The following is an 11,679-nucleotide window of genomic DNA, read 5'->3' as shown; positions in this document are numbered from 1 at the left end:
TTTATCACTAAAATAATTGTCAAATCATCAAATATTAATGAAAAAATTTAGTACTCAAAGGGAAAGCCATGTATACATCAAATGTTGCTCCTAATGTTGCTCCTATCTATTTGGGTGATAATATTTGGTGCCTACTAGCCCGAGAACAGAAAAATGGTCCTTCAACGGAAGTGATTAAAGTTTAACACAATATTTTTTCAATATACTGTATGTTTTTCTTATAGGACCAAAATATGGTAGTACTATGTATACGTAACCCCACTTTACGCGGGAACTGAAGGAAAAAAAAGCAGGGAGAATTAAGGCTGTCTGAAAGAGAAAGGCGGCCAATAGTTTTCAAAGTATCAGGTTTTGGTAAAAAAAATTCACTTACGAATATAGTTAGCACAAATTTATTACTGTTGTCCAAATATAAGTATAAAAATAGGAAAATCACCGCAGACACATTATTATATATGTTATTATTTTCCTTGACACATTATTATATATATGTTATTATTTTCCTTGATTTGCTTGCTGTCTCTATAATATTAATATATATAGATTTCCATGCCTAACAACTACCAACTCTAGTCAACTTGATATAACATTCCAACATGCAGGACAGCTTATTCTTATGTATTATGTCCATTCGCACAAGTTGATCATTTTTGAACTATTCTAATCATCATCTGCATTTTTACAACATTGGCATTTTGGTTACTAGGCTTGGTAAAATAAATATGCTATAAATAGAGGATACAAGGGTTGCTTAAGAGAACAGCAGACCAAGCATCTCCTTGAGTCATACAATGGCAAGACTACACAAGGGGACCAATATGGCCCCTCTTATTCTTACTCTTCTAGTGGTGTTAGTATCCCAGAACTTGCCATTGCAAACTAAAGCAACAGCATATCCTTATTATTCTCCTCCACCTCCTTACCACTACAAATCACCTCCGCCTCCACCTCCGGTGCATTCTCCACCTCCACCTTATCATTACAAGTCCCCGCCCCCGCCACCTCCGGTGCATTCTCCACCACCTCCTTATCACTATAAGTCACCACCACCTCCCCCTCCTGTACATTCTCCACCTCCACCGTACCACTATAAGTCACCACCACCTCCTCCACCTGTGCATTCTCCACCACCTCCCTACCACTATAAATCACCACCACCACCAGTTCACTCACCACCCCCACCATACCACTACAAATCACCACCACCTCCCAAACACTCACCACCCCCACCATACCTCTACAAATCACCACCACCTCCCAAACACTCACCACCCCCGCCATACCACTACAAATCACCACCACCTCCCAAACACTCACCACCTCCTCCTTACCATTACAAATCACCACCACCTCCCAAACACTCACCACCTCCTCCTTACCATTACAAATCACCACCACCTCCTCCTCCTGTCCACTCACCACCCCCACCTTACCATTACAAATCACCACCACCTCCTCCTCCTGTCCACTCACCACCCCCACCTTACCATTACAAATCCCCACCCCCACCACCTCCAAAACACTCACCAGCTCCTCCATATCATTATAAATCCCCACCACCTCCTCCTCCCATTCACTCACCACCTCCTCCTTACCATTACAAGTCACCACCACCTCCCGTTCACTCACCTCCTCCTCCCTATCACTACAAGTCGCCTCCACCTCCGGTACACTCACCGCCACCACCTTACCACTACAAGTCACCACCTCCTCCCCCACCAGTGCACTCTCCTCCACCACCTTATCACTATAAATCACCACCACCTCCCGTGCACTACCCACCACCACCATATCACTACAAGTCACCACCACCACCTCCTCCGGTGCACTCCCCACCACCACCCTACCACTACAAATCACCACCCCCTCCAGTGCATTCACCCCCACCACCATACCATTACAAATCACCCCCACCTCCAATGCACTCTCCACCCCCACCATACCACTATAAGTCACCACCACCTCCTCCACCAGTCCAATCCCCACCACCACCTTACCACTACAAATCACCACCACCTCCTCCACCAGTACACTCTCCTCCCCCACCTTACCACTACAAATTACCACCACCGCCTCCCCCAGTTTACAAGTACAAGTCCCCACCTCCACCACCACCCACTCATTATATCTATAGTTCACCTCCTCCCCCTCATCACTACTAAGAACTTACCGATTAAGGCTAAGTATAGCTTGCAGGATGAGGTAATCACAACACCAACTATAACAAGTTTCCGAAATAAAAATATAATCAGCTAATATTAATCTGTATAAAAATATAATCAGCTAATATTAATCTGTAGCTTAAAATTGATAATTATATTCTACGTTGCATGCATGTGTTCTTTGAATGAACTAACGCTGGAGCTTTGTTGTCACAGGAAAGAAATATCCGTACTCGAAGAACAGTAGTGGATAACAAATCAAGTGAATAAGAGCGAACAAATGATGAAGAAATAATAAAAGGAAGTAATGAAGGACTGATGTTACAATAGTATACCCTACTATTAAGTTTCCTTTATTTTTGTCTTTTATAGTGTAAGCAATTCATAACTCTGTACGTACATGCAATTTATGTAATAATTAATAAGGTATATACATGTCCTTTGTAATGCTAAATTGTTGGGATATTTTTTACAGTTTTTCAGTTTTCATATTAGTATTGCAATCAGTTCTTCTTGACTTTCCAATTATTTTAGTACAGTTAAGAAATAATTTTTTTACATGTAGAGTTCGAATCTTATCGAATATAAAAATAAGAGAGAGTGGATGTAAATAAACTGTACCAACTATCTAGAACATCTTTGCAGGATAATATACTGGTTATTGACTTCTAATCATACTCAATAACTCAACTGCCTGCATTAATCTAGACCCCGATCGGATAATTGGATCGGTTTCGGATTGAGTTAAATTTCGGATCAGTTTTACTTTCGAATAATATAATGGGGGTGATTCGGATCGGTCAGATATTATTCAGTCCGGGTCTTATTCGAATTAAAAGCGGATGAAATTCGAATAATAATCGGACAAAACTTGATTCGAATTAAATCTGTTCGGATATTTTCGGATCATAACTTATTTACTTTTTCATTTTGTGAGACTTAAAAAATATGTTTTTATTAAATGTAGTACTTTTAATATAATATAATGTACTTTTACATTAATTTATGATTGAATAATTAAATTATCACGAATATAAAATACATTTAAGTACAAATTTTACTTATTTCAGATCATATTTGATTCGGATAATATATGATTCAGTTTTGTTCGGTTTCAATTTAATTATTGTCGGATCTAGTATTTCAGATCATTTTAGGTTAAATTTCCGATTCGGGTAATTTTCAAATCAATTTGGTTTGATTTTCGAATAATTATCAGAATATATAATACGGATCTCGGATCGATTCTCGGATTCATAGATTTTGCTTCATTTTTCCGGATCGAGATTCATTTTGTCATGTCTACATTAATCCAAGCGGAAGCTATATATTCACACCTTTTAAATGCTGCTAAGTTTTTTTGTGATCATTGGGAGAGAACACTGTATGCTTCTTTAATTTTTAAAAAATATATTTAAGTTTCATCAATTCTCTCTATTGTTATTTGCACTATTTCTTTATATGTTATAATGTACTGCTGCCCATATAAAATTTATGGTGTTGTTAAATCATACTCCCTCCGTCCCGACTATTTTTTTAGGGTTAATTTTTTTGGATATCATATCTAATTCTTTATATTTCAAAACTTACCAAAACAGTCGATGAGTCCCATCATTTTCGTCCTTTTCCTCCCTTTTCACATTAGTTTTACTCCACTATCTCCTTTTTATATCTCAAAAATCAATGAGTCTCACCAGTTCACCCATTTTTCTTTTTCTTTTTTATTACTTTATACATATTTCTTAACCTATATGTGCCCAAATCAAACGTAAAGAATTGGTGGGAACGGGTGATGTTAGAACTCTAGATTTCATGATAATCAGTAAAGAAGATGAACTCTCTAATAATATTCATACTTGATATGATCTGTAAAGACTTAGAGAGAGAGAGATAAACTCTAAAATTGTCATCTTGTATTTATTTCAGTCACACTCTTTTACATCACAACAATCTGATCTTATAAACCACACAAACTGTAACTAATTCTCTAACTGATTTTGGCAGAAATTTTAGATGGAAATGAGCTGGAGATGGGCTGGAGATGAGCTGGAGATAAGCTGAGCTGGCATACATCTCAGCTCTATGAGAACACACTCTCTAACTAACAGCCCCCCTCAAGTTAGGTGTGGGAATAGTTGAGCAAACACCTAACTTGGCCAATAAACTGTGCATCTGAGAAGAAGCCAAATCCTTTGTAAATAGATCGGCAGGCTGATTAGCAGATTGAATGTGCTGTGGAGAAATGAGTCATACCTTGAGTTTTTGACGAACCACATGGCAATCAATCTCTATATGCTTGGTGCATTCGTGAAAAACTGGGTTAGAAGCAATGTACAATGCTGACTGGTTATCACAGAAAAGGGGAACTGCAGTAAGATCAGTCATGTGAAGTTCAGACAATAATGACACCAACCAAGTGATCTCACAACACGTGTCTGCAAGGCTGCGATACTCTGCCTCAGCAGTAAAGCGAGAAACAGTGTTTTATTTCTTGCATTTCCAGGACACAGCAGTGCCACCAAGAGTTATACAAAAACCAGTGATAGACTGACGAGTGATTTGACATCCCCCCCAATCAGCATCACAGAAAGCAGTCATCACAGGATTGGTTTTAGCAGCATAAAACAGACCTTGATTTGAAGTGGTGGCTAAATAACGAACCAATTTGAGAGTAGCATCCCAATGTATAGTTTGAGCGGAATGCATATACTGAGCTAAAACATGCACTGCATATGAGAGATCAGGGCGTGAAATAGTCAGATATATTAAACGGCCAACTAGTCTCCTATAACCAGTAACATCACTAAGATAGGGAGTATCTGAAGACTGCTGCAAAGAGTGATGTTGTTCCATAGGAACTAGAGAACCCTTAGTACAAATAGCCTGAAAATCTCGCAGAATATCAGAAGCATACTTTGACTGACTCATGAAAATTCCTGCTGCAGTACGAACTACTTGAATGCCCAAAAAGTAGTGCAGATCACCCAGATCTTTGATTTTAAATTGAGTACTCAGAAAGTCTTTGACTTGAGCTAGCAACGCAGAATTATTCCCTGTCAGTATCATATCATCCACGTAGATAAGGAGGATGAGTGTTGAGCCATGTTTAGAGTAGATGAACAAACTAGGATCACCAGTTGTTTGAACGAATCCAAATGATAGAAAGGCAGACGACAAAGCAATGAACCACTGACGAGGAGCTTGTTTAAGCCCATAAAGAGATTGAAGCAAACGACAAACTAACTTCTGATTAGGATATTGCTTCAAATCAGATTCAGGAATGCTATAACCTGGAGGACAAGACATATACACCTCCTCGTCAAGAAGACCATGTAAAAATGCATTCGTGACATCAAGTTGTATTAAAATCCAACCCTTCATAGCTGCAATTGCCAATAAAAGACGAAATGAAGTCATCTTAGCCACGGGTGCGAAGGTTTCAAAGTAGTCCATATTTGCCGTTTGAGTAAAGCCCTTGGCAACAAGACGGGCTTTATAGCGATCAATCTTACCATCAGCAAGGTACTTCACCTTGTATAACCACTTACACCCCACTGGTTTCTTATGTGGAGGTAGTGGTACCAACTCCCATGTGTGATTAGCTTCGAGAGCGGCTAATTCAACACCCATAGCCTCACACCACTCAGGCACTAAAACAGCTTGTTTAAAATTATGCGGTTCAAGAATCAGAGAAGTTGTAGTAGATGTATTTGCTAGATGATCTGGTAACCCTGAGTAATCTGCAAATTTTGCAGGTAGCACACGTTGTCGAGTGGGACGAGTAACAGGTGGTTGAAGCAGTATTGGAGACGTAAAACTATCAACTACAGGGCCAGGGACAATATCTTGAGAGCTAGAAGATGTAACTTCATATGAGCAAAAGGTTAGAGGATCATCCTCCACAAACAGTGATGAGGGAGGAAACAGAACATGAGGATCCTGAGTAACCATATCTCTAAATGGAAAGATTGTTTCAAGAAAATGCACATCCCTTGAAATAAACACTTTTCTCGTTTCTAAATTTAAAACATTATATCCCTTTTTGGCATATGGATAACCCAAGAACACACCCTTAATTGCACGAGTCTCAAATTTATCACTAGGTTGTGGTACCACCGTGGCATAACACAATGAACCAAAGACCTTAAGATTGTCATACTCAGGAGGGGTCTCAAATAAAACTTCATATGGTGATTTACCATTGAGAACAGCTGTTGGTGTACGATTAATGAGAAATGCAACAGTCAATAAGCAATCACCCCAAAACACAATGGGTAACGAAGCATGAAACCGCAAAGCACGAGCACAATTAAGTAAATGTCGACGTTTACGCTCAACTAAACCATTTTGTTGAGGCGTAGAAACACAACTGGATTGATGAATAATCCCATGCTTAGCCAAACAAGTAGTGAGCGTATGATTCATAAATTCAGTTCCGTTATCCGTTCGAAGCACCTTGATAGTAGTACGAAATTGATTCTGAACCAGTAAGATAAACTCTTGAAGTAGAGTAGGAACAGTAGATTTATCAGAAACAAGATAGACCCAGGTACACCTTGATTTATCTTCCACCAGAGTTAAAAATATATTGCACTTACCATGAGTCTTAAAACGATAAGGACCCCATAGGTCAGTATGAACAATATCAAACAAGTGTTTACTAACACTAGTACTAGTAGGAAAAGATATTCGTGACTGTTTTGCTAAGAAACAACTATCACAAGTGTTAAGTACTTTATTCGCACAATTAATTGGTAATTTGCTTACAACAGCAGCTGGAATATGACCTAAGCGAGCATGCCACAAATCCAAAGTTTCAACCTGAGCAACAAAGATGTCTGAGGTTGGAGAAGCCGAGTCCACACTCGTAGTCTGAGAAGAAGAAGCAGAACCCACACTATTAGCTTTAGATGAAAAATCATCATCTGAAAGCACATATAGTCCATGTTCCTCTTTACCAAGAACGAGAGCAGTCTTCTTGGTATAGTCCTGAAGATAACACACATCAGCCAAAAAATTTACTTGACAATTGGTGTCCTGTAATAACTTGGAAATGGATAGTAAGTTGTAATTAAATGTAGGAACACACAATACACTTGTCAAGTCAATCGAGCCATTCAAAGTGATACTACCAGTATGACTAACTAAAGTAGTTGTTCCATTTGGTAACTGGAGGGTAGCACTACAAGACTTAACATCATGAAGGAGATGTAAGTATGGTGTGATATGATCAGTGGCCCCGGTATCAAGAATCCACTTACTCTGATTATACTCTTTTGACAGACTAAGAACCTGATGTACCACATGTTTAGAAGTACCTGTCATATGAACATTATTCACTGAATGTTGTGGAAACCAGGAACCAGTATTCTCAGTTATGCCAGGAGTGTCATTTGACGGAACACCAGTAGATAAAGATTTCTGCAGCAACTAAATCAATTGCTTACACTGGCTATCAGAAAGATTCAACTTGTCAGCTTGTGACATATACAAGCCGGCACTGGAAGAGGCATTAACAGCAGTTCCTAAAGAGTTATCTACCAATATAGTATTCTCCCCTGGCAGCACAACATTTGCTACTACAGACCCTTTTGTTTGAGGGAACTTAGGCTTAGGTTTTCCAAATAACCTATGCCACTGGGGGTATCCATGAATACAAAAGCAAGTAGTTCTAAGGTGGCCTGTCATGTGACAAAAATCACACATTAAAGCTGAATCTCCCTGTTTCTTAGCAGCACCTTTGAACTGTGATTTAACACCAGTGTTTGTCTTAACACTCATAGCAATATTGCCAATAGACTGACTATCAGATGTGTGACACTCCGTTTGACTCTCCTCTTGAAGCAACAGACCATAACACTGACTTAAAGTGGGTAGTGGATTCATCATAAGAATTTGTCCACGGATACCAGTAAAGACATCATTCAGTCCCATCAAAAACTGAGTAAGCTGAATATTGTGATCTAGTTCATTCAGTTTCACATTTATGGCACAGGTGCAATGAGTACAAATACACCTAGGTTTTGCGATCAAGCATTCAAGTTCATCATGGACTGTCCTGAACTTTGTAAAATAGGCTGAAATTGACAACGTGCCTTGAGACAGATGAGAAATTTCCTTTCGGAGATGAAAAAGTTTTGGAACGTTACTTTGAGCATAACGTACCTCGAGATCTAACCAGATCTCTCTTGCAGATTGTATATACACAATATTGTTTCTGATATCAACTGACACAGAATTGAGAATCCAAGATGTGATCATATTATTGCAACGCATCCAATGCATTAACAAAGATGCATTTGCTGCTGGTTTAGCATATGATCCGTCAACAAAACCTAATTTTAGCTTAGATGACAGAGCTAATTGCATCGATCTTTGCCACTGATTGTAATTATTCTCATTTAGCACTATAGTTGTCAATTGCATTCCCGGATTATCAGATGGATGCAGGTAGTAGGGATGATTACAATCTAGTGCCAAGGAGGATAAAGATGTAGATCCAAAAGTAGCAGATTAATACGACGCACTTGTAGACATGATTTATTCAAATCGTTTTAGCAGGTAGTAGTTATGTACAGAGATATGAACCAAAACATTATGAATCTACAACTTTTTAGGAAGAATCAAATGGATTTGATTGAATCTTATCGAATCTGAGTGTATCAGGTAACAACTTACAGTTTTGATGATGAATTAACACTCACACCTTCAATTGAGAATGATTAAGATTGTTTGTTTGCAGAGAGATCAACACCAGCTTGAGTTATCATCCATAGCTTCAATTGAGTACGATTGAATTGCACAGTGAAATAATCGCTTATTTGTAACTCTGATACCATGTTACAACTCTAGATTTCATGATAATCAGTGAAGAAGATGAACTCTCTAATAATATTCATACTTGATATGATCTGTAAAGACTTAGAGAGAGAGAGATAAACTCTAAAATTGTCATCTTGTATTTATTTCAGTCACACTCTTTTACATCACAACAATCTGATCTTATAAACCACACAAACTATAACTAATTCTCTAACTGATTTTGGCAAAAATATTAGCCGGAGATGAGCGGGAGATGAGCTGAGCTGGCATACATCTCAGCTCTATGAGAACACACTCTCTAACTAACAGATGAAGTATAATTTACCGCAGGTAAGCCATGAGTTTCTATCTGCTCAAGAAAAATGGATACAGAATCAGCTTTGGTTTTATTATAAGATTTATATAATCGCCATCAATAATGAATTGTAAATGTAATGAGCATTCATTATTAGATGAAACTTTGGAAATTGAGATTAGAGAATCGAGCTGAAGGTAAAAGAAAAAAAGTTATGTCATGCATCAAATGTGCAATAACTTCTTGAGAAGCTAATTAACCTCTTCAAAGTTTGTAGATAAGCATAAGCTGCAAGTAATTAAACAAACAAGGTGCTAAATTGAACTTTAGCAGATTATATTCCAAGACCATTAGTCTAAATATAGAGAAACAGTGTACTTCTTGTGAAGCCCTCTTGTATTGTGACTCACATGATAAGCCACATTGGTAGCAATTAATGCAGGCACAGGAACAACCTTCTGGTGGAATTCTTAAGTACTTATCTTGAATTCGAAACTTAAAAATAATTTGTGGTCAAATATTTTTTGGTAATATCTAAGAATAAAAAGATTCCTATATTGTATTCTTCCTTTTCCAATAAAAACAAATGTCCTCGTGCTTATAGATCCACAAATAGTGCTTCATATCTATACTATCTATACTCTAATATAGTAGCGGGAATAGGTAATATTTTGATTCAACGGTTATTCTCTTATTTTAATTATTAAAAATAAAAATAAATAATATCATACACGTGCTAAATTACTAAATTGTTTTATTATTTAGTCTCCGTATCCCTCTAAACAAGGAGGAAAACACATCGTAATATACTATGATTACAACTCATTCCTTATTCTTCTATTATTTTTAACATAAATCTATAATTATTTTGTATTTATATAAATATATTAAAATTAATATAAGATTAGGATAAATAAAATTTAAAATTTATTTAAATATTAACGGAAACGTGCATCGCAGGAGATTTAGGCCCCATTTGTTAATAGGTGAATGAGTGACTATGAACTGAACCATTCTTTTTTACTCTGTTCAGATTGTTTGATTTAAATATTATATATCGGGACGAATCAATTTCTTCTGAACAAGTGATGGACGAGTGAGCTTCTAAATTTCCACTGAACCAGTCAAATTATATTTATGTCACCTTTCAATTCTCATGTAGCAATTTTATATTTTGTCATTTTATTTAATATTATTCATCTTTTATTAAAAAACAATCTTCTTATCCTCCTAGTAGTATGCAAACACATGTAGTGAATTTTGTGACTAAAAAAGTTTGTAAATTTTTTAAATTTCATGTTTTGTATTTAGAAAATAAAAGTTTAATTTAAATTACTTATGAATGAATAAAAAATAATTAAATGTATAATTATTTGAATTAAAATAGAAAAATACGTAAATTTTCTTTGAAACTTATATATATGGGGGATGTCCATACATGAAGTACTTTTTATATAGATATGAACTATTATTTAAAAATATAAATACATAACTTATTTCATTTTTCATCATATATAATTTTAAATTTTAATTACCAAATTAATGATAAATTGCACAATTTTTATTTAAAAATTATTGTAATTTGATGAAATTGTTTAAAATGGTTTTGTAGTAAAATCACAATAAAATCACAATTATCCAAAATTATTGCACAATAGAATAAAATTTAAAATCTGTTTTTTTTCAAATTTCAATTGTTAAACTTTTTATTATATTTAAATATATAATTATCATTCTACGTTAGCAATAAATTTGATGAAATTTTATAATAGAATCAAGGTATAAAAAGGGTTCTCTCTTGAAAAAAAACATATATATATATATATTTAAAAAAATATTTTCATTTTTAATATGTTGTATTATCTTAAAATTATTAGTGTTTGTAATTATTTACGGTCTACTTTTTAAAGTGGCCTAATTATTACAAAATGATAAAATTTTAACTTATCAAAAAAATATTTTAATTATATATATTTTAATTTAAACAACTTTCAATAAAAATAATTATTGAACATTATCAACCACTCAACCATAAACAGGTTAATGTTATCATTCAGAAATTTAAATAATTTTATCAAATAATCTTATTCATTACTGTTAGATTATTAATGATTCATAAATTTTAACTATTCACAAAATTTTGTTGAGATTTAACAAATGAGTCCTCAGATATAAATTAATCAAATCTGCCAAATGACCTCTTAAACTTAAACTACCATTTATCAGAACCAGATTAATATATTGTTTGTTTTAATGTGATGCTTGTCTTAATATTTGTTTTGAAATATTTATTGTTTATTAAAGGTTAATGATCAGCTATATTGACTTGGTGATGTAGCTGTGCAGTTATATTAGCAGAGTCATGGAATAATGGTTAGTAGTGTAGTACGTAGGTTTAGG

At 35.6% G+C, this 11,679-nt stretch overlaps 1 protein-coding gene across 1 annotated transcript; it reads left to right on the top strand.

Moving 5' to 3' along the window:
• The first annotated feature begins 743 nt into the window (after positions 1 to 743).
• LOC141712917 (uncharacterized) lies at positions 744 to 2,651 on the top strand. Its single transcript, XM_074516046.1, has 2 exons — positions 744 to 2,202; positions 2,379 to 2,651. The coding sequence occupies exon 1, from the start codon at positions 792 to 794 to the stop codon at positions 2,160 to 2,162; it is 1,371 nt and encodes a 456-aa protein (XP_074372147.1). The 5' UTR covers positions 744 to 791; the 3' UTR covers positions 2,163 to 2,202; positions 2,379 to 2,651.
• Positions 2,652 to 11,679: the final 9,028 nt, after the last annotated feature.

Source organism: Apium graveolens, chromosome 3 (genome assembly GCF_009905375.1).
Source record: "Apium graveolens cultivar Ventura chromosome 3, ASM990537v1, whole genome shotgun sequence".
In the NCBI taxonomy this organism is placed as follows: Eukaryota; Viridiplantae; Streptophyta; class Magnoliopsida; order Apiales; family Apiaceae; genus Apium; species Apium graveolens.
This window is presented reverse-complemented; position numbering and strand designations above follow the sequence as displayed.

Excerpts from the sequence above, each read along its gene's own strand:
- LOC141712917 (XM_074516046.1), top strand. The coding sequence starts at position 792 with ATGGCAAGACTACACAAGGGGACCAATATGGCCCCTCTTATTCTTACT.